General features: G+C 41.5%; 1 protein-coding gene across 1 annotated transcript in view; it reads left to right on the top strand.

The window, feature by feature from the left end:
* The first annotated feature begins 2038 nt into the window (after positions 1-2038).
* CNTNAP5 (contactin associated protein family member 5) overlaps positions 2039-24566 on the top strand; it is a 269761-nt gene continuing 247233 nt past the window's right edge. The window contains exon 1 of the mRNA XM_063400823.1: positions 2039-2431. Coding sequence (XP_063256893.1) covers positions 2356-2431 — 76 coding nt within the window. The 5' untranslated portion in view covers positions 2039-2355. The remainder of the gene's footprint in view (positions 2432-24566) is intronic.

The following is a 24566-nucleotide window of genomic DNA, read 5'->3' as shown; positions in this document are numbered from 1 at the left end:
GAGACACTGAAAATATTTGAAACAGTCAATTTAATTTTAATTATTTTTAAAAGGAAAGCATGAAACACCCCTCCCCATATTTAATTTCCTTCTTTTGAACTTCTCTGTTAATTTCAGAATACATATGTGTTGCAAGGTTGTGAGTGTATCAAAGGCTTGTGTCTCCAGAGAAAATCCACTTTGGCTTAAGATTTCTGATATATTCTACTGCTTAGCTTTGCTCAAGTGGTTGCTCTGGAAGCACTGCTACCACTTCTAAAACTTGATCACTCACCTGAAAAAGTCAATTTAATATCATAATTTTCTCAGGCCTAATGCAGCAAAGCAATACAGTTCTCAGGGCCAGAGTCTTATAAAAGATTGGTGTGGAGAAGATGAGATGTTTCTGACTAGGATGAGGAAACATGAATAGGAGATCCTCTCTCCCCCCACCTGCTGAGGGAAATGAGCAGAGCTCACTGCCTTCAAAAATGGGCTTGCTCAGACACAAGGGTGTCTGTGCCCTTGCACAAAGCTCTCCTGGGCGATCAGTTTAATATCTCCACCAGGACCTGTGTAAGGGAAAGCAGACACTTCATGTAGATGAATTAGCCTTGGTCTGACTGCCACCTCTAATTTCCAAAATCTCATTCTGCTCAGATACAAGTGTAGAGCAACTGGGTCAGGTCTTTGCATGAGCAAAGATGAAACCTTGGTGTGTTCAGATGTCTTAGAAGTCAAAAATTAAACACTTGTAGAGCTCATTAGGCCTTTTAAGTTCCTCTTAAGTCTTAGTTTTGTCCGGCTAAATCCTTTATTGACTCTGACTGAAAGCCTTGGTGCTAGGCAGATATCCTTCCTGTTTAACCTTGTGTCACTTGTGTCACTTGTAACAACAGAATCTGAAATAATTAGGTCAATTTTTTTAATGTGGACTTTTGCTTTCCAAGCTGACTGCCCCTTTACAGATAAGATGTTCCCCCGACACCTCTCTGACATAGTCAGTGCCTAACAGCTAAGCAGAATGTCTTTTCTCCACCCTCCTTTCAAAATGAGGTTTACAGCACTCCAGCAGTTTAAACTTCCTCTCTCCCTTGGCAAGTCAGGATGGCTTTGGTGAACAGTCTATTTCTCCTGATTATTCCTCGCCACTGTGAGGGATTATGGCTGAGCACCGGAGGCTTCCCCCTCCCCGCCCCCAAAGGGCTTGACCCAAACACGCTCTCCCTGCAGATTACAGCGGAATCGCTAATGCAATTTTGGCCTGACTTTGATGCAGCACTCTATCGATGCGGGTGACGCCGCAGCAAGCAGCAAGGTTACCCCTCAGCAGTGATGCAGCGGAGTCCCGGGCTCAGGTGTGCGAGCGCTCCGGCCAGGGGAGGGCAGGGGGCGAGTTCAGCTCCAGTTTCCTGAACGCCCCTCGGGGAGACAACCCCGGCCCGTTCAGCTGCTGAGCAGTCGGGTAATCAATCAGTCAATCGGTCAGGAAATCTGATTTCTGCAAGCATCACCCTCGCCAGGCGGGAGGGATGGCAGACCATGGGTGCGCGTCCGAGTCCGCTATCCCGGGGCCGCCTGCCTCTTCAGGCCGGGGACGCTAACGAGAGCTCCCCGTGTTCTTCTGGGAGCCCCGGGGCCACCTCTGATGGCCTTCCGGGAGGGCCAGGCTTGACAGAAGAGCATCAGTCCCGTCCGAGGCTCATCCCCCCTCCCTGGACGTGAGGCTGAGCCTCGGCAGAGAGGCCCGGGCTCGTCGCGCTGTGTGGGCTCTGTATATGCCAGGATGTCATGTATATTTTATGTATGTGTATATAATATATGTATCCATAAGCAAACAAACATCTGAGCCGGGGGATCTTTAAAAGTGGTACCCAAAGGAGAGGAAAAAGATGGGGATTAAAAAAAAGGGAATATTTTAATTTTTTTTTTTCTTCAGGCATCTGGTTTACTCCGTGACTCTGATGCTTATCAACAACGCGTGAAGATTGCAGTGAGGATCCTCCCTGGAAGGCGAGGAGGAGCGACTTCCAGGGGGCTGGGAGGAGGTGGAGTGCAGCGCGGCTCTCGCCTATAAGGAGGTGCCCAGCGAGCGGCTGGTGCTTCCCACCCAGCCGCGGCTCGCAAGGTGAATCGCCGCGGCGGCAGTCGGGGCAGCGGGCTCGGCTCGGGCACTGCCGCCGGAGTCCGGAGCGGCTCCTGCAAGGGCTGCGAGGAGTGCCCCGGCCGGCCCCGGCTTCCCTTCACCCGGAGCGCTTGGATGCTGTATGGAGTAAATGAGCGGCGGCAGAGCGAGCGCACAGGGGCTGAGAGGCGCTCGGAGACCGGGACCGGGAGAGACAGGCGGGCGGCTGGCTTCCCCCTCCGGGGCTGAAGATGGATTCCCGAGCCCTCGGGGGCTTCACTCTGCTGCTCTTCACTTTATGGCATCTGGGATTAACTGCAACAAATTGTGAGTAACGGGAGTGCGAGGAGTTGCCTAGGGTTGGGGCGGGGGCGGGAGGAAGAGATGGGGAATAACTCCCGGAAAAAGGGGGCTATTGCGCCGTGACCTCTGAGAAACTTAGCTCGGCTCCGCTTTGCTAATGGACCTCCTCTGACCTGGGGCCAGATGGAGGGACTGCCCGTTCTGGCGGTGTGGACGTGGGAGTGAACGGGAGACTCTGGAGCCTGCGAGGAGCCGCTTGGGGTTCTCCGCACGGTTTGCCGTCCTTTCTCTGGCCGCATCTTTTTGCGGTCCGTGGCCGCTGTCGCCCTGCCTCGGCCGGGGTCGCGCCTCAGCCTGGCGGGGAGGGTCGGTCCTTCCCGCCAGGGCCGGGGGATGCCGCGATTCTGCGGGCGCAGCCTGGCCCCGGCCGGGCGGAGCAGCGCTGGTGGCCCTGAGCATCTTCTCCCGGCCCGGCGGCACCGTCGGTTCCCGGGGCGCTTCCCACGGGCGCGGCCGTGTCCCGGGGCGTGGTGCTCGCGGTCCCTGCCGCCCCAGCATTTCCTGCCTGGGAAATCGCCGTTCGCTCCTTTTTTCTCCCCGGGAGATCCGCTCCTAAGTTCGCCACGTATCTCAGTCAACCCCGCAGGCAGGAGCATCCCCGGCCGCCGCGCTTTGCGGTGCTCCGGCGGGCGGGCGGCGGCTCTACGGGCGCGCTCGGGCGAGCCCGGTGCAGCGGGTACGGGCGGCACGGCGGGTGCTGGAGCCGGTACAGGCGGTGCAGCTCCGTGGGCAGCCCCGGGGCCGGGCCGCCGGCGGGGCGGGAGCGGCGCTCCCGGTTCGCCTCCCCCGCGGCCGCCGGGACGAGCGGGGCCGCGGCTGCCGCAAGAGGGCGCTGTTGCCCCGCCGGCGGCGCTGCCCCGGCCGAGCCCCGCGGGCCGCGCTGTCCGTCTGTCCGTCTGTCTGTCTGTCCGTCCGTCCGTCTGTCCCTCCGCTCCCTCCCAATGACCCAGCCCGGCCCAGCCTCCCTCCTCCTCCTTCGTCTTTCCTGTGTGTGTGTTTTCCTCCTCTATCTTCTTTAATTTCCAGTCAATTAAATGACGGTTAATATGTTTTAATAACGCTGGCGAATGCTAAATGGCAGGCGATTTAAGGCTCAGGCTTGCCGTTACGGATGCGGCCGTAAAGTTAATTCCCAACACTTAAAAAGAAACTCCGCGTTAATGAGTTTTACTATTTCACGGGTGACAGTTTAATTTCACAGTGCCAATAAACATTTCCATTGAATATGCGCTGCTTCCTAAATATTTAGGAGTCAATCTTAAAGCATGATGATCAATGGTTTTATTATACTGTGCAGATTTTACTTATTCATTGAGCAATGAATTAGCATGGAATCAGCTGTAAGTGCTTTCCCAGGAGCTGAGTGGAGGAGCCTGTGAATCTGTAATAGCTGCAAGTTCCCTAGAAACCTCGTTAGGTTCGCATGTGAAGATCTCTGTGTGCTCGCACGGACTTCAATAATTGCACCCAGTATGAAAATTCATCACCTTCTTAAATAAATCATCTCCTTATGTTGGAGCTCTGGGAGGCTGTGAGCTATTCCTCAGTTCTGGGCCAAGAAAGCTTATACACGGGCTGAAATATTGAAGCAGTCTCCTGAAATATATTGAGGCAGCTGTATGAAAGTGCTATTGCTTTAAAGGGTTACTGAGCTTCCAGACACCTAGTAACCACGAGAAATAACCAAATTCCACACAGGAGAAGCTTTGTGCAGGTGACTGTCAGAAGCCTCTGTTTGAAAGCCTGAGTGCAAATGGGAGAGGATTGGTTCTGCACCCTGCTTGATTTGAATACTTTGGTCAAAGGAGTTGCATTCAGATGCCAGTACTGCTGTGCTCACAGTGACTTCAGCAGGTTTGTTTCAGACAGATTTTGTGAACAAGAGCAAAACTGGGGACGGTATAGTTGAAAAGGACTATGCTTGGGGGTGGGTGGGGGGAGAGTGCAGCTCATTTAATTTTCTTCCTAATATCTAATATGTCTCTAATCTAATTTGTCTTCTTTTGCTTGCTTCTAAATTGTAAAACTCTTAAAATTATTTTCTCACTCATTTAATTTACTGTAAAATAACAGTCCTGATTAAGTAAAAAAATCTTCTCTGCCATTGAGATATTTGATTCTAATTTTCGCTTTGGTAATAGTTTTTAATTAAAGAAAGAATTGGTGAAGAAACTGCTTTGAAACACAGCTACAGGCTAGGGGTCAGTAGACATCATTAGAAAGATCAGAATTGCCAAATGCTAATAAAACATTAGAAATTCCTCCCACTTTGCATTTTGCAATATTTTATTAAATTAGGCAAATAGAGTGGCAATAGGATTTCTCCCCAGGATACTAATTACTGGAAAATGAATAAATAGCCATGTACGTAACTCTGGAAATGCATTGCATACGATGTCTGGGAGAACTGAAACTTCAACATTTATCAGATAGACAAGGAAACACAAAGCCTTGCCTGCTGTATAACAAATCAGTTGCTCTTTAGCAGCATATTCTGTGATCTGAAAACATTAGTAGCTTTGGTGAATCTAGATTGTTGTTGAGCCTTTTTTTTTTTCCCTACCTTTTTCATTTTAAAGTTGGAAGGAGGAAACAGTAATAAAAGCATGAAAGGAGATATGAACTCACGTTTCTCTTAAGCACTTTGCTGTATCAGTTCAGGGCTAGTCTGCAGCTGCAGAAAAGAATTGCAGGAACCATTAGTGATCTTCCACCCAGTTTAGTGTTGTGTATCTTAAAAATGTTCCACGTTGCTAATTTCCAACTTAAGCCTCCCACCCCCTTGCTTGTATCTTTCTTGACTGACTTTTCACACATGGCCTGAAAAATGCAGCCCATTAAAACAATTCCTGGTCAGGTGGCAGCTTTTAACTCCCACTGCGAAAGTTATTCTCAAATTCTTACATCTCTCTGTTCCAGAACACAGCCGCCTCTGCCACCTACAGCATCATTAACCTTTATTATCCCTTTTCACCTGCACTTATTAGCTGATCAGGAGACTTTCAAACCTTTCACTTGAACCCAGTCATAAGTGTCAGTCAAAGCTGAAGAAATTCAATGTGTTGTAGAGTGAGATCTACTGAAGTTCTTGCAGAAGTAAATGTCAATGTATGATCCATTACTCTGCAGTAGATTTTCATGTGGCCTTACAGGTCGCATCTGTCTTTAATAATTCTATTCAGTTAAAAATAGGCAATGTGCATCTTTTTTACATTTATTTTGAAAAAAAAATACTGAATAAAATGTAATTTTTTTGGACACAGAAGTTATATATATAATTTATTTATTTATTTTAGGCAACCAGTGTTCACTCTGATTTTAGCCTTCCTTTCTCTGCAGTGGTGATAATTGCACAGTAGTCAGACAAGTGTATGTGAAAACTTACAGGAGCAAATCTGTCTCTGGATATTTGAGGCCATCAGGATCAGGAGGGTGTGTTTGGGATTTGTATAACAGCACAAATGAGACCTGTTGAGTCAACAGTGGCAAAGGCAAGAGGTCTTTTAAACAGTGACCTTTCTATCTGTGTGGTCAGCAATGCTAAGTTTGAAAAGCTGTGCTGAAATAGGTAGAATATTGATCGATGGTTTGTGGCTCATGTGCTTGCAGGCTGAGTAAAGAGCATCAGACAAATCTCTGGCTTTTCTTCTGCCTCCAGTACTTAAATAGTCTTGAAGAGAATAACATTCAGACATGCTTTCCTCCTCTTAGTTTCATACGGAGGAGGGGGAAGCACAAATGTTAGCTTTTTCATGCCTTCAGATGTATCAGTGGAGAAATGGTACAAAACAATGAGGTTTCTGAGAGAAAAGCTGTGAGTTACCCACAGCTGATGGGTGCCTCCTTTGCATGCCTGTCAGTACCTAGCTTTCAGTCCCTTTCACTCAATCAGCACTCCTTGGCTGCGAATCAGTCTCAAGATGGTCTTTCCATGGACTGCAATGGTCTTTGGATTCTGCATCCACCAGGCAGATGGCATTGCTAGCTACAGGAATCCATCCAGGGTCATTAGCTCAGCATCCAATACATGATCTGCTTGGACATTTTCCTTTTTTTTTTTTTTTTTACCTTAATGTCATGTAAATGCAACAGGCCTTTCCTTATAAATTAACAGCAAGAACAAATTTTTTCTCAAGTGTGCTTGGTACATTTGTATGAAGTATAGACTTCAAGTGGAAAAAAAAGGTGGGCAGAGCAATCTACTTGTGGAGCTCTGCCTGCACAGGGCCTGAGCAGGCTTCTGCCAGCACTCCAGTCTGTGGAGGACTGGTGAAGTTTTTTTTAAGTAATGTAATCATTCTTTTACCAATGGGAAACTGAAGGTGTGTATGTAAACAAGAGATAAATGTGCAATCAATGTGAGAATCTAAGTAGCTTAAATAAAACCTTAGGGGTCAATTGAGTTGATCCCATATGGAATGGTCGTGTCCCATTCTCTGTTTTTAATTCATATTCATATTTGCTATATGTAGTAGTTTCTAAATCCATAGACTACTCCTCATTTCCTCTTCCCCTCCTTCTCCTTTCTCGGCTGCTATTTGAAGCAAGTGGAGTTTGGATATCTGAATACTGAAATGAATAAGAGTCCCAAGGCAGTGGGAGTGTGAGGTAGCATTTATTTATTTTTAGCCCCAGAGTGGATTTTCTGTAGATGTGACAGGTTTCAGCTCTATTGGCAAACTTGAATTACAGTCTTACCTGCCCCCTCCTCTGAAAGAGACACACAAATGGGAGAGAGGACTGAAGGTGGATGTGGCAGCTCACACGTGTCAGGCTCTCTGTTTATCTCCTTCCCCTTTGCCTGCTAGTCAGTGTTCCTGGGCTGTCTGCACATGGGTATGGGTCTCCTGGGCATGGTTAACTGCTGTGACCCTTTTTTTTTTTTTTTTTTTTTTTTTTTTTTTTTTTTTTTTTTTTTTTTTTTTTTTTTTTTTAATAATAATAATAATAATAAAGACCTCTGCTGTATTTTTCTGCCCTCAGAATTAGGGGAATGATATTCTGTTCCTGTAGCATCCACTTTTTCAGTCTGCCGTAACCTTACTGATACAAGTATCGTCTCTATAGGATGTGGTTCCTGTTTTACTCATCTCCTCTGGGTCTGTGCAAAAGAGGAAAAAACCTGGTAGAACTGTACAAATGTTTTCCTTCTGCTTTCAGTAAAGTCTTTATGAGACATGAACTATTTTCTTTTGCTTTTAACTAAGCTCCCTCTACTCAAACCAAGAGAGAGGGGAAGAGAAAAATATAATTGTGATATAATAAAGTTTTTAAATCACAGGCAATTCTTGAAGGCTTTGAAAGCATCACTTTGTAAGGCAGGACACATCAGCAGATATATTGTCATGTCTGTGGAGTTAAAGAAAAACAAGATTTTAAAATGTTTTTTGTACACAGTGGTGGGCTGGTATAATTGGTTATTAATTTTCTTGTATTAATGTTGTCACTGATTTTTTTTTTTTTTAATTGCCCTGTGCAGCTTCTCTTGGGCTAGTAATGCCATTTGTTCACTAGATGAGTGCAACTGATGTTTTAAATTATGAAAACAATTCAATATAGAACCTGGAGGAGGAAAAAAAATGGCAAGACGTGGATTTACTTATTGTTAATTATCTGCTCTGTTAAGCAGTTAAAAATTTTGGTAGTTCATAATGTGGTGATCTACCTGTCCTTCTACACAGATATATTTCAATATATGCAGAAAATATTTAATACTTTAGCTGGTATTTTTCTCCAAAAATAAAGGAAGGTAGCTTAGTAAAAGAGAGGGCATGAAGTCATTTGTAAATGTCATGAAGGATCTTGCTTGATCTGTATTCCAGGGGAGGAATCCCATCTTTCTGGCTGTGTTTTTCCTTTGCATGATTCTAGCTCTTTCTCTACATTCTAAAAAACATATGCTGGAACTTGGATTACTCGGTCCATCTCCTGCAGAACTTTGTGCCCAGAGATTATCAGTACAGGTTCAGAATAAAGCAGTGGAAGTCTGTATGAACCTATCTGCAATGCTAAAGGGGCATTAGAGTACTGGTCCATTCACTTACTATGTTGTATTTTGTAACCTGTGAAGTAGAGGCCTGCAGAGTTGATTTTTTTGGTTTTTTTTGAATGCACAATTGTCATATTGAAACTGAAAATAAGGTACAGAGCATAAAGTGGTAATGGCAGGTTTTATTTTATCCAGTGTTTCGCTACCGTGGTAAAGACCTCACCAGTCCCTAACCTTCCATTCTCTAGTGCAGCACCAGGGATCTCAACTTGTGTAGTCCTTGATTAATCCAATTACCACGAGTGTGCTGCAGCCAGAACAGCAGGATGTGATGAGTTCATGGACATTGCTGATAAAAAATTCTTTCTTCTATAGCAGAAGTTGTTTGTGGAAGTAATTTGGAAGAGAGATGCTTGTCTACTCCTTTTCAAACACTCTGTATGGAGTTGGAGACTTTTTCCTGGTTGAGAAGAAGGTTTTAGTGTTAGAAAGAAAAGTCAAATTATTCATGCCACAAAAGCAGAACTAGGCCCTTCGTCTATTCTCTATCAGTAGCAGCCCACCTTTTGTCCACATTTTGCACATGCCAGATCAGAGAGGAGTCAGGCTTGGAATCAGAGCCCTGTGAGATGGTGTGTAGCAGGTAGGAGGAGGCTTCCAGTGAGCCCCCAGTTTTAGCTTGATGGAAACAGGCTTTGGGTAACAGCAGCTCAACAATTTAGTTGAGCTAAATTGACATTTAGTTGACATTTAGTAAACAATGTTTAGTTACGAATGGAGATTATCCAAGTAACTAAATCTAAAGTAGCATCCAGCACCGCTGTGGCTCGTGATCTGGAAGGTGTTTCAGCTCCAGGATTGGGCTGTGTTGGGACAGGGTGGCCCAGATTCCTGAGTATAGACACTGGCTTATCAATGAGTTGCAAGTAGGTGCTGGAGGTTTGCTGGGAAGGCTCTGTGACTCCCTTCTGTTACAATCGGCATCCAACACCTCACACCAGTGATAAACGGGTAAAATGCCTTCACTGTTCCCATGCTGGACAACACAACTCCAAATTTGAGGTCAAGAGGTATTTTTAATGAGCATCACTGTAAGGTGAATTCCTAAGAGCAGTAACAAGAAAAAGCTAACTTTGTAATTGCTCAGTGAATACCATTTAAGACTATAAAAGGCTTTTAGTAGCTGGTGTTAATGTGCTCTTTTCCAAACTGTTAATTGCCTGGGATCTGTGATATCTTTATGGCATAAAGAGCATTGAGTTGCAGTGGGGCACATGTCATTCCCTTCAGCTTGGTACTCAAAAGATATTCAGCAACAACCAGAGCAGTGGAAGCTGCAAAGAATAACTGGTATCATTCTGAGAAACGTTTCTCTTTTGACATTGGTAATTAGGGTTCAGCACAGAGCCCCAGCACATGAAACAGAATGGTGTTCAATGCTAACCACTGTGGCACTGCAGCAATTGGACTGGGAAGGAAACAAATGTGTTTTCCTTCTCTCTTTTATTATGTGTATTGAGAAAGATTGAGTGTTGACCCTTAGGAATTCCGGGGCATAAATTTTTCTTCTAAAACTATTCAGTGCACTGTGTTGCCAATAAAGTAGTAAATAATAATAATAATTTTCAAATGGGTAGAATCCTCTCTTTGTTCCCAGCTGGGCAATAAGGAGTTGATAAATGCTGTACTGCCTGGATAAGAATTGGCTTGTTCCATTTACTGCTCTAAATGGTGAAGCATTGTTCCTCGATGACAGTGGTTCTTCAGTGATGACAGCTCGTCAGCACTTCAGGAACAGAGACAAATGCCTTGTGATCTGTGCCACCAGTGACACATCTGTAGTCATTCCCATAATAGTTCAGTGATGTCTTTATGTTTGAGCATCAATTGCCCCCACTTAGGATGTAGATACTGAGCATTGCGCTCTGTCCTCCTCCTAGGTCATAAAAGCAACCTGCTGAACATTAGTATATAATTTTCTTTCTTCCCTTTATTCAAATTTGTCACTGCATCAGGAGGGGAAATGGCATGTTGTATACATACTGGGGAATATGTGTTGTGTCTATAAAATTATACATAAGGAATGGAGCAGGAGAAGGGGTCTAGGGTGTGCAGGCAAAGAGAGGAGGTCACAAAGAATGTTCTTCCACTTTCCTATTACCAGTAGCAGCTTCCTAATGCACTCAGTGAAGAGGTCTAAATTAATGGTCCAAGTGAGTCATCAGTGAACCCTTAGTGGGAACACGTTCATTTGTAGTAATCAGGATTGATTTATGAATAGGACAAAAGGGACCAAATAAGCTATGAAAATGCATGTTGTAGATGTTTTTTTCCCTGATGAATAATTCATCCTCTTCTAGTATCCATGAAAACAAAAACACTGTGCACATAAAACCCCATTAAAAAAGTTAATCCCGCAAATGGCTGAACACGGAGAAAATCAGCTTTTGTTTTAAAAGGTAGATTTTCTCAAATCTTCTCTAATTTGATTTGCCAGTGGGGTATAATTTAAGTCAAACAAGTTAGCAGCATTACTTGCTATATAAAGGTCTAAATATTTAATAGATTTTGATAAATGCCTGCCCCCCAGGATAAAGTGCTAAGGAATGCTCATTTTCCACAGAGCAGAGGGTAAGCTAAACCAAATAGAAATGGCAAACACAGTAGAGAGGGAGCTTCTGTTCACAGGGTATGGGCCTCCAAATCTGGCCTTGGGAGAACTTGCAGTGCACCTACATAATCCTATAAATAATCCTGAATCTAAGTAATCCTGCACAAACCACCTCAAATGAAAATGATGGAGGCTTTTTAGTGACTGAAAAGACTCATGGTCTCCACACGCCTGTGAAATTGCCTGCAGTGAGCCTGACTTAGGCAGAGCTCATGCTCTGGAACATGCAGGGTGCTGTGTATTCACATAATCCTGGTGGCCATCTGCCCATCTGCTCCTGGATGGACGTGTCAGTGGGAAGGGGAGCATCAGTGCCCCTACAGGGACTGGTGCTCCAGAGGAGCTCAGGTGCTCTGTGTACAGCTACATGGGAAGTCTCTGAAAAAAAAGAGAATATGAACTTGGATGTTCTGGATTCTAGGTGGGCTCTTTACCCCTAGGCTGCCCACCCCTTGGTGCACCTCCTATGTCACCACTAAACAGAGCATCAGAAAGAAGGAGGAAACCTTACACAGAAAGAACAGGGCTACTGCATTGCTTCCTGCCTGCCTCCAAAAGTTCAGAGGGGTTGGTTTTTGTTGTTTTACTATTTTTTAATTTTGTAGAAAAATAGTTTGCATTTTCATTTTAGAGGAAGAACCTCCTTCAGCAACCCTGAGGAAGATTAAACAGCTATGGCATTTTTTACAGAGACTGTTTGTTTGGAAAAGAAAATGAAAATTTGATGAATTTCAATCAGATGTAGGTTGCAGCATTCAAATATTTATGGATTATCAAATTCCCTTTTCCCAGCTCTGCTTCTTAAGTACAGAGCTCATCTTATATGTAATATTAATTCTCATTATTCTTAGACAGTTACTCACTGAATTCTTGTGGAGATTCTGTTCATCTAGGACCTGGTCTAAATTTCAAGAAAGTGAAGGGAATGAATTTCTTGTACTTGAATTTCACATCATCTTTTCCTCAGAGGCCTGTTCATCCAGCATGCAGACCCTTGTTATTGTTCTCCTGCAAAGTTTATTTTCCTTAAAATCTGTCTGGCAATGTATGCAATACAAGTTGTGTTATACCTGTCAGCAGTGGGAAGAACTATCCTTTTTCCTTATAGTTACTGTTCCTTTGAGCACCTCATTTGAGAGTGAGTTGACCTGTTCTATGGTCGAATTCTGTGCCACCTTTGTATCCAGCTTATTGACAATACAATTAGTTAAAGTTGCACATCCTTTTGCACACTTCTTTCCACTGTTACCAACAATTGTTCTTTTTTCTGAACCCTCCTGTTTTGTTGAGTTGAATACAGTCCACTGTAATACACAGGATTTCACTGTGCTAACAGCATTTTGCAAACATTACAGAAAACATTTTAGGTGTTCAGAACAGCTGATATTCCAAGGATATTTCTTCCACACAAGTGTGAGCTCATGGCACTGACGCTCCTGGGTCCACAGATGAGAATTTGTTCCTAGAAAACATGTAGCCATCTTTTTGTTAGTAACATTAGTGACATGTGCTTGCTGAATCACAAACATTAAACATATTTACTATCAAATAAGTTGGGTTTTTTTTAATTTTGCAAGTTATAAACTATTTTCCTTTTGAAGCCTACATGTGGTATCTGGTCCTGTTTCCTGGGGCCTCCTCCAGGGAGACTGCACATGAGTCAGTCACTCTTTACCGCTCCATTAAGTCCTGGGCTTACAAACTCCTTTACACACATTCATATCCAAGTGTTTGCAAAAGCCCAGACTGTTTTTCAGACAGGCAGTGGAGATGTACTTTCCATCTGTGCTTTTGCTTAGGAGCTGTGGCTGGCTTTGTCAGATGAGGCCAGCCTGTGTGAAGGAAGTTGCCTCCTTTCTTGAGACCTCAGCAGGAGAGAGAGAAGACCTCCTTGCTAAACCCAAGTCATTTTTCCTCGTAAGCTTGTAAGGAGGTGGTGTCAACTGCCGTGACTCATCCCATTTCACCACAAATATGTGTTATTTCACTTGCCTTGACAGCCTTGATCCAAACATCACCAGTTGTGCCATTGGCTCCAGGCATTAATGGCTTCTGTGAATTAAATAAGGAAGTCCTGATTTGAAAACCTTTCTCTGATAGCAAGCAGACAATGAGTCAGAGCTATAAGAGAACAGATTTTCCTCCTACCCTCTCTATCTTGGACCCATCCTAACCTTAGTTGAATCTGATTTATAGAGCCTGGGCTTTTTTTCAATTTCATCTACTTAGCACAAGCTCTCAGGTCAGTATTCTAACACCTGACAGACTTTACCAGGGTACACCACAATTACAAGTGCAATTATCTGTTTTTCTGCTGCACTGAAAAATGTAGCGTGTGAAAATTAATACAAACCCCCTAACTGTTAGGATGAAAGTGTGGGTGTTAGGGAAGAGGCACCTTCTTCAAATTTGAAAAGCTTGGGCTTGATGCTTGACTTTTTGAAAGCTTTCCCAGGCATCATTAGTTGATGTGCTCAATTGTTTTGAGCTTGAATTTACGTATTCTGTTTCATTAAGGCTAAATGTTCATGTGTATGCAGACTTTCACCTGCCAAGAGGGGTTGGAGAAAGAGGTTTTTATGCTAGACAGTAACTTAATATAAGCAGTAATGCTCTTTTAAAAGTACCAACTGCATCCGTGAATAAAGGAGTCTCTGAACCATTATGATTGTGCTGTCCCTCTCCAGTGGGGTCAGTATGCAGCAACTTTTACAGGGTCTTTGTGTAAATCTGCAATTATGAAGTCTTCAGTGTGAGAGCTATGGGTGACAATCAGGAAAACAAAACATCTTTTTTGAGCAGCGTGTCCTCCCAGTCACTTCTGTGTGGCATGCAGGTAGAAATGGCTTGCATCTCCCTACAGGAGTGTGTAAGTTTACACAAAGTTGCTTGACTGTGTATTAAACTAAAATTATGTGATGAAAATGATGAATTCATATTAAATTGAAGAATAGTATCAGTTAAATACAATTATGAGGTGCTGTCCTAAGAAAGTCAGAAGACCTGCACAAGAGCATGGCTATGCCATTTATTTCTTACATTAAGGGAAACTATAATCTTAGCTTAGAGGAAATTCAGAGCAAATCTATAAAGTCATATTCAAGCTAAGCTTTGTAAATTCAAAGACAGGCACTTATTTCAGTGTTCGGGCAAGGAGAAAAATAGTTCACAGCTGGAAATGCCTGTTCTTTTCTTCCACAAGATGCACAGAGAAGGGTAATTGATTTAGACTCCTTCAGGACAGGAATGGGTTTTCTGTGTTAGTAAGTGTGAAGCACAAGGTCTTTATCCTAGTGGGGGGATCTCTTCATGCCAATGATAACAGCAAAATCTCTGCTCTTAAGGCTCTATATGAATGCAAATGTATTTTCTGCTTCTTTGGCAAATTTGTATGTCACTGACTGGTGGCAGTCTTTAATAGCTAGTTTGATGAGAACACCCAGACCCTTGTAGTCTGGGACTAGTAAACTAAACCTTCAAGTCTCAGGGAATGAGAAATTTTTTGGAATAGTCCTTAATTAAGAAACGTGAAATTCACTAAGCTGATATTGAAGATAAGAGTTCAGTAGTTCTTAGGTATCCACCATCCATATATTTGTATTTTCTTCAGTTAGGAAATAATGGTGATGGAAAAGCCCTCCTCCCTTCCATGCCATCTTTCCTGTGACCTGCTTCTGAGGTTTTTTCATAAGCATATGAAAGAAGTGAGGAGTAATTCATGATAATCCAAAGTATTACATTAATCAGTGAGTCCATATATTTCAATGAGGCCATTCTTGTATGAAGCACAGCACCAAAAAGAGTCTGAGGCTAGCACCAGTATGCGTAAAGCCAAATACAGGCATGTGATTATCCCACTCCATGATAGTTATGTCAGAATGATTAGAACTACTATTATTTATTTTATTACTATTTATTCATACTAACAAATAAATTTTGTGCTTGTAGTTAGTGTGTTATGAATAAATAGCACATAACATTGTCTCATTTCATTCACTGAAGTGACCAAGAAGATCAGCACAAAGTGAAACAGTCCTCAGTAATGCAAATGAACCAGGGCTAGAGTGAACCTGCCTATGTTATGCTAGAAATCTGATTTTTTTTTAAAATATATATTAAGCTTCCCTGGATGATGGAAAATTTTAATTAAAAAGAGATTCAATGGGAATTCAGAGTAATAAGTCATGTTTATTTTTCCTCTGCCAGAGCCTTGGAAAAGTGGTGGTTTCTGAAGGAACATGTTGAGGTGCAAATAGGAAAGAAATAGGACCACCTCCTTCATGAGTTTGGACCTTCCCATCTGTACAAGTACTGTTTTCAATATTCCCCCTCCTGATAGCAAGGGACTCAGCAATGGCTGTTTTTCCTCAGCTTTGTCCTGTATTTCTTTATTTCTGGGTAAAGCAATTTCAATTGTTTGACACCGTCTTGTCAAAGACCCCAGATCTGGCAACATTCAGCTGCTTGGGCATTGTGGTATCATTTCAGATAGATTAAAAGCTGAGTCCCTCAAATATTGAAATTCTGGTAGAATCAAGTGTGTCAAATCAGCAGTAGAAAAGAACTCTCTGTATACAGGCAAGCACTGGTATTTTTCAGGTCAGTAAAGGATTTGTCTCAGATGTCTTCTAGAAATGGCTGAATAGTTTTCTAAGCTTGTTGGTCAGTTTTGATGGAAGAACAAGTGAAAAAGCATCCAAGATCTGCTTCTAAGACTCTTTGGGGAAATTATCTTCATTTATCAGCTCACATTTTCTGTGGCTGATGCTTTTTTTTTTTTTTTTTTTTTAACATTTAAATACCTGCCTTTGTAGTTTGAAAAGTAAATGGCTGCAGAATCTCATTAGGCTATTGAGGTTTTGTTTTACAGTATAAACATGTTTCAGTTCAGTCCAGAGGATTTAATTCTTAGCTTAACATTTAGAAAAGCAATAACACAGTTAAGCCATGGTAAACTGAAGTGAGTACTCTGTGTGTTCACTGAAATCAAATGTTCCAGTAAACAGGATCAAAAGCCAGAATGGTTCAAATGGAAGAAAAGTATTTATAATTCTTAATTGACTCTGAATATTGAAAAGTGTATAGAGCTGATGAATGTAAGTTCTCTCTTCTCCCCTTCTTTTAAAAGACTTTAACTTAATATTATTTATTTCATTGAACCATCTAAATATTAGTTCCTCCATCTTGAAATCAAATAATGAATGCTCAAGCCTTAAAATGAGATATCAAGTCCTCAAAAGATGCTGTTTCTGAATTCTGCTGACTGTTTAGTTCACTGGAAATTCAATCTTGAGTAATACCTCCAGATCCTTCCACTGCCTTCAGTGTGTACATTTACCTGTATATGACATTTTAACAGAAAAGCTGTAGGTGTGCACACTGTCAGCCCTTCATACAGAGCAGGATAATATCTTAGATGTTGCTGCTTTTGTAGAATTTAATTTTGTTACAATTACTGAAATAAAACAAAAAATGAGGTGGTGTATTGAAAGAGTTTCCTGATTAAATCCATCAATTTCAATTTTTGTATTTTCTTATTGCCTTTTTTTGTACTCTTGAGATGAGAATAATTTTCTAAGACTGAGTAGCTTCAATATCCTGGTTAATTAGACATTTATGGTTTTTTTGAAGATGAGTCATTAGGAATTTGACTTGTATGCAATCCTTTCCACTAATGTCTCTAATTTGTGACTTGTGATCGTTTCCCATTTAATGATAGCTAGCGAGGTGATGCTCTGCATTACTAAGAAAAAGACGTGATGAGCTGAAGGAATCTCTGTGATTAAACTTCTCCTGTTTCACTGCTCAGTTCATGCACTGAAATGGTTCTGTGGTGTCAGGGATGGACTCTTTGTACTGATTATGTCTGATTTTAAGAATACCAAAGAAGTTGCCTAGAAAGGGACATCATTAGTTACCCTTCCACCTTCAAGCTCTCAGCTCAAGAGCCTGCTGTTGTTTCTGATAAGAAGAAGGAGTACATGCAGAAGGACCTTTGCGCAGGCCATGTGCTCTGATTTCTGTCTCTGCCATTTAGTCATTTCTCTCACTAGCTTTCAGCTTGTCTTCAGTCATGCTGCAAGTGCTTGACCTCTTTTTTTCCCCCTTCTTTTTTCTTTTCCTTTTGCTTGTTCAGCTCAGCCCTCTGATTCAATGACTAATCTGTATCTCAAAGTCAAAAAAACCCCGAAGGGTGAGTTGCTTTTTCTCCCATGATCTCTCTAATTCTCAGCACTTTTAAGTTGAAGATCACTGTCCTCCCTGTCCTTCAGCCTTACCACTGTAGACTCCCCTGGCTTCCTGCAGTCCAGTCAGTGTCCAGATCTTGTTACTTCTTCCTCAGAATTAAGTGCATTTTTCTGAACTCCGTGTCATGCTGATGCATGCAATCCCGCCTCTCTTGTATTAGAAGTGGTAAATAATGTGGGAAGTGTTGTTTTATTGTAAAAGTAGAAAGAAGAGGAAAACCAGGGGTTCTTTAATAATATAACAATAATAAACACTAGGAATACTCCTGATTTCAGGAAAATCACCTTCCAAGCAAAGAGACACATCCCTTGCTAGGAGCAGGAAAACACATAATTTTATCTGAAACTGCAGATGGGATTTGCGAATGTTCAGGCTGAATGGGTGGCTCAGAGACAGCAGAGGTTGCTTTATCTGCTCCAGCCTAGCACCTCCTCTCTGTAATGCTTATTTGGCTCTGGAAAGTCCTTTCTTCCAAGCCATGAGGTCCAAACTTCTGTAGAATCTAGCATTCCAAGTTCACTTCCATTTCCTTTTAATGCTGTTATATTTGCACCCAAGTCTAAGTGTGTCTATGTACATAAACATTCAAAGGCAATTAGCTGTAATTTATGTATATGTATGTATATGAATATATACAAATGTGTACCCAAAGGTAAATAAATAAACAAATACATATAGGCGTTAAAAATTGTACATATATGAGTAAATAAATAAACAAACACTTTATAGCAGTTTTCAAATGTTCCTGCTCAAAAGTGATCAAAAACCTGTGCAGAGCTATATAGAATAATATAATATGGTTCTGTGGAGACAGGAGTATTTCTTTACATCTTCTCTGCTCCCTCTATATACAGCAGAGCCTGAGCATTTCTGTAGGATGCATTTAGCATCTCATCTGAAAAATAAATCAGATACTAAATTTTGAATTAATGGGATTGGAAGGGGTTTAATGGTTTTGTAGTTTAAGGCATAAATATCTAGTTATATATCAAGTCTAGATAAGTCTACAGAACTTGTCCTCTCTAAAAACTATATGGTTTTTTAATGCAGAAATAAGAGTTGTAAATTACTGCAGCTAGTTAGCCAGCTGGACAACATCATTAAGAAGAAAGATTTCTTCTGTGGGCTTGAGCAAACTACCAACTTTATACTCCCCATTCTGCTGGATCTTCTTGCATACTGTATAGAAGTAGGGAGAGTGGATTGGTAGTGCTTTAATTTTATTGTTCTCTCCTCAAAAATGCTGAGTCAGGTAAGCCACAGAGTACTTATCAGGGGATGTTTTGACGTATTAAAGATATTCCGTTTATTTAATTGGTATTTTTATTGTTCAATCTATCTTCCAATGATCTGAACCAAATCCTATCTTATTTTGCATACAGTTTTTATTATTTCAATTTATGTTCTGTTTTAGAGTGAAGTGGGAGAAGAGTGCAATGACATCAACTAACCATAGAAGTTTACAAGAAAATTTTCACAAGATAGGAGGTCATGCTTTTTAGTTCTCTGATGTAGCTACCTTGTTTTATAAAACATGCTAGTTTTCTTAATTTTAAGGTGCAATTGTTTCAAGAGGAAAATATTTGATGTATTTTATCATATTTATAAAGACAAATATAAGAATTTTTCTGATAATGAAGCATAGTTACAAAGAGAAAATTGCCTAGAATATACTTAAGGTTAACTATTAAGGAAGATAAACAGATAAAAAGTTTGAACTATCATGTTCAAAAATCCACATAACTTTCCTATTGCGTGATGGAAAGCAGTTATTAAAGCAGAATAGTGAAAATGCAACATGAAATAGGCAGATTTCCATGAATATTCATAAGTACACGTGTGCCTACAGCAACACATTGATCCACTCTGTATCAAGGGAGAAGCAGGTGCCCTGAAACAGCCCCGTGGGTGCCCTTGCCAGGACCCTGCCATGTATCCACAGGTGTATGGTTGTAAAGTTCCCTCAGATTGCTTTGCTCATTCTTGGTGGAAAACGTGAGGATTAAGTGCAATGATCCACAACTAACCTCAAGTGTCTCTCATGCTTGCTTTGCTGGCTTTGTACAGTGTCTTATTTTTTACCACTAATCTTATAAACTTGCATTCTCCACAGGGAGCTGCAGCAGACTCCTACCTGCCAATAAGACAAACCCACCTTGCTATTTTGGTTTTGGTTGTAGCATCTCTCTCCAATGGTTTATGTACATATATGTCATCCAGGAAAATGCTGGTGCAGGATGAACTGGGAACTGGGAAATACTCCTCGATTGCTGCTGCCATAAATCTTTTGGTGTCACAGTCATCTGTTAAACATGCCTTTTTTAGCATTTCTAATATGGCCTTGGTCTTACTTTCAGTCCCGTATCTTGTGTCTTGGCAGATTGACCATGTCAGGGATGACATACAAGTGTGACATTTGGTTAGTGGTGACAGCTTTTTTGTTTTATTTGTAAATATCTGTGAAGGAGAAAACAGCATTGTGGCAGGATTTCCAAAACCTTTTCTCAGTTAAGTCAAGCAGTCCTCACAGAGCAACTGAACTGTTTACCTTCTGAATTCAAGAAAACAATCAGTACTGAACCTGGAATATTTTTTCCCTGTACAATATTTAACTAATGTTTTCAGCACGAAACTCAGACTTAGACTTCAGTGTCTTTTTGAGACTTGAGGGGTGGGAGTCAGCAAATGTTAAAGTGTGTAGGGCTTTAGGAATGGGAGGTATTACTCCATGGGTTCTAGTTTGAGTCCCTGACTGTAGCTGAAGATACCCAGAGAATGAATGATGGTTCTCAAAGCACTATTTATTGTGGTAGAAAACTGAGGAGAAGGATGAATTTTACAGTGGAAGTTAAATTTTGTTTAAAAATGAAGTGTGGATTTTTGTAACTCTGTGTTGAGAATTCTCAGAGGTAATCTGAGACTCGAAGGAGGAATTTTAAATCCCTTTTTACCCTTTCATAGGGACATGGACTCCAAAAGCCATTAACAGAGGGAAAGTATGCAAAGAAAAAACTGCAGAGAAATAATGATCTGTGCAGTGCACAGAATCCCGCTGGAGAAATGGGCTAAGAATGTTCAAAGTGTTTCTGTATGCCAAGGCTCAATGGTTGGAATGACAAGTTTTGTTATGCAGAAATGAGTTTGATTTGTTAATACAAAGGGGGCTTCTCATTTAGTTTTATTATTAGTTCAAAGAGACCAACAGTTAGACTTCCTCTTCTACCCCCTTTTATTTCCCAGCTTTTTCTCCCTTCCCCTATTTAATTTCTTATCTTTTAAAGTTTTTTCAGAGCTGGAGTAGTTTAGAAAGAAAATGAGTCCCTCTGTTTGGAGGAAGAGAAATAAAGAAGAAGGAAGGAGAGACTTGAGAATTGTTTTTCTCTCCAAAATCTGTTTCCATTCTTTTAACATAAAAATGAAATTTCAATGCAAATGGAAATGTAGGAGTCAAAAAATTGGGTACGTGTGCCTTTTTTCTTGCTCTTTTCTTTAACAGTTCTTTTATTGTCTCTGTAATGCATCCTGCTAGGAATCTCTGCCATTTAGCCTGGGGTGGACTCAACTCTTTTTTATCAGATAGTGGGTTCAATCCTGTATCACCAAAGTGACTGGAGACTTGTCAGCATCATTTTAGCAGGCTAGCTTGATCAGGTGATGCCATAAAGATTCCTGCTGCTGCTCTACATTATCTTTCATGTCTTGCAATTTGTGCTATTCATGCAAATTGCTCCCAGTGACAGCGTTCAAAGCCAAATTTAAACATACTACTAAACCATGGGAACATAGCATATAACAAGGCACAAGGAAATCCAAGAAGTATTGGATCTTGTTATCATCTCTGGCTCAGAAATACCTAATGAACGGTAAATGCAGTTCAGTTCAGCTAATGTTGAATAATTAGCTCAGAAACAATGATGAAAGAGAGCTGGGCTGATGAAAGGGTGGTAGCTCAGTAAGTGAGGAATAAATGTGGGAGTTATTAAAGGCATGTCTCCTAGAACTTCGAAGCAACAATTTAGGCTTGCAGCAAAGGAACAGGGTAGGCAAAAGAAATATGTAACCAGAGAAAAATAAGCCACTGGATAGAAGATGTTTACTTGGACTTCTGTGTGGTGAGCTGAGGCAATTTCCCTTTATAGATTGGAAAAACGACTCAAGTGTAAGCCATAGGTTAAGCTCATATTTTACCTCACAAATTTTATTTAAATCGAAAGGGAAAAGGAGCCCTGTCAGTCAAATTAATGAAGAGTTATAACACCTGCCTGAGGAGGGAGAGTAGAATCATCATTAATTGTAGACTAAGTGGGTCTCAAGGTAGCACATAAACCCTCTATTTAGCACCACCTCTGTGCATTGTTTGGCATGGAAGAGAGTGAGTTCCTGCTCAGTCCTTCCACCTGTGCTCCCAGCCCAGTTCATGTACAGCTCCAGCTGTGCCCTTTTTCTAAGTGGTGTGGGCAGCACCCTCTGTGTTTCCCATCTTCAGTGTCCTGCCCTCTCCCACTGGGAAGCTTCCTGTTCTGTCACACAGAGCCTCTCAGTCCCCTCCCGACACCAAAATCCAGAGACCTTCCCGGGTGGGGAATCCTCTCAAAATTCTGGATCCAAAAGCTGAAGCACAGCTTGTTCCACCATGCAGAACACCTCTCTCAGAGCGAGGATTGGTCTCTCACTGCTTGTACAGCAGGTTGGAAAAGCTGGGGGAAAGGGTAATGAGCTTCCCCAGCTGATGGCAAGAAAAAAAATGGTATTTTGCACATATGTTCACAATAAGATGGCATTATTTATGCATCCAAATGAACTGGACCCCATATACCCGTGACACTTTGTTCCCTGAAAACAGAGAACAGGTTACAGTTTCCCCCCATTTCTTTCATCTTTTTCTTTTTTCCCTTTCCCATAAGTGGAAAGTTTTGATAATTTAGTTTGGGGTGAGATGTAGCATGCATTTTTAAAAAAGAATTTCTTGTTTCTTAGGCATGCCTAAACAATAACTGGTCACAATGAATATTTCTATGAAAGGCCTTTGAGCAGTAAAGAATGTTTGCTCTGTTTCTTTCCCTCCTTATACTCTGAACCTGCGGTGTCTTTATAGGAGGACCATTTATGTAAAACCACATTTGCTATATGGTCTGGTTACTGCTGCTTCAACCCTGCTTTCCCTGAGAAATTAGCATTTCCATTTAGTCTGTTTGAGGCTTCAACCTAATTAACGTGCTCTTGGCAAGGGTTAAATGGACACGAGCAGAGTAGCACTCAGTTTGTCAGCCCCAGCATGCTTCATAAGCAGTTTCTTTAGAAATTTTGAATTGAGAATAACACAGCTCTGTGTTAGGGATGTTTTCCCTCTCCTTCTTTCACTGCAGCCTTTTGCTTGTCTTGTAAGTGGATGAACTGCAAGCAAAAATGCTGTCCACCTAAACTATAATTTGCTCTGCATGGTGCTGAAGGAATAATTTATTGAGCCAACTGAGTATAGCATGTCTTAGCACTTGATAGATATCCTTGACTGCTTGGATGGGCGATGGAAAAAAGTTCATTCAGCTTCTGCTGTGGTATAAACCTAAAAGCAGTGAATCTGTTTGGTTTTTTATCTCTGCACAGTCTCTCATGTAAGCCAAGACACAGAGAAAATGACAATGTTTGGCAAAGAATTTATACAGTCAGTCTTCTAAAAACTTTTTTTAAGTTTTGGGTTTTTTGTCTCTGATATACTTAAAACTGCTTTCTGCACATGGGATTGCAGGTATTTATTGAATATTTTTTAAAATATTTTGTCGAAGCTCCTGACATTCTTTGATGTGTTATGTTTATCAGTGCAGTGACAGCGCTTGTGTCAGCGATGCGATGTGTTCCAAAATGCACGGCACACAAAAATTATTGATCCTTTCAAGAAGCCCAAATGATTTTTAGCTTTGCCTCAGGCTCCATTAGCAATGTGGAAAATTGAAAAGGGCTCTCAAGAAAAAAACTAGCATAAGATTGAAACTGCAACTGAAGAGCTGTCAAGTGGAGAAGTGCTTATGAATTATAATGAGCATGATCTAAAGATGACATTATCCTTTAGGAGTTTGCTTAAATCTTCCCTCCTGTCATATGACTCGCAAAGGGTCCTTAGAGCAAACAAAAAAACAAAGTAAGGGCAGTTTTAGGAGATGTATTTGGAGGTGGTGCACATGAAATACAAAGGAAATACAGATGGGTGGCAGGGAGGAGCTGCAAAGGAAAGCTCCAAACTGGCTGGCCCACTGGCCTGGGGTACTTTCAGAAAGAATTCTCTTATATACCTATATACAAAAAGATTCCTGTCTTTTTTTCCCGTTACGCTTTATGTATTTTGGAACTTGTCTCCAAAACATCACAAGACTTTTCACATTACACATTTCCATATATTTATGTTCATGTTGATATTTATTACTAATTCACATTTTGGATGGAAGGAGGGACCATTTCTGTTACTGTTTGGTGCTGGTTGTGCAGTGAGCTCTGGGTTGCAGCATCTGGGCTAAAAGGAAACCTATTCCTTTCCTGAAGGTATCTCAGAGATGGCACATTAAGAGATATGTTGGCATTCACTGGCAGTAAAATGATGGAAAATAATCTTCCTGTGAACTGCATGACTGGAATAAAGGGCCACAGCTGATCCACAGGCCACTGCTCCCAGGAACTGGCCATAAATACCAGTTAGGAATATTTCAGGTGAAGGGATTTTTTTTTCCTCCAGACTGCAGATATTTTTTACATTTATTCAGTACTTTGTCATATATCTTTCACCTTCCTAAAGAAAAAAAATAAATTCATCACAACCCTAAACTCTGGCAAAAGACTTAGGATACAGATTTTAATTTACCTTGATACTTAGAAGGAATGCTCTCACCTTTGACAAAACAAGCAGATTGTTTTTTAATTGCTCACATGTTCATGGAACAGATGAGAAATGCAGTGAACAGCAGGTTCAAAAGCATTTCTAGGATCAGAAGAATGATTCCATCAGAGCTGTACTTTGGTGCTACTAATATCACTTTTCCTGGATATCTTCCAGGTTATATCTGTTAAGATTTGCTGCCAAGGAAAGTGTTTGGTTTTACTGTTGTCAGCACTGTGCAGACAGTGTGGATGCAGAAAGGTACCTGGGTTTTTCTCAGCTTCCATGTATTTGAGCATATATAAATGGGAAAATTGCTGGCAAT

This window comes from Prinia subflava, chromosome 6, assembly GCF_021018805.1.
Source record: "Prinia subflava isolate CZ2003 ecotype Zambia chromosome 6, Cam_Psub_1.2, whole genome shotgun sequence".
Lineage (NCBI taxonomy): Eukaryota > Metazoa > Chordata > Aves > Passeriformes > Cisticolidae > Prinia > Prinia subflava.
Note: the sequence above shows the minus strand (reverse complement) of the source record. Positions and strands in the feature narration are given on the sequence as shown.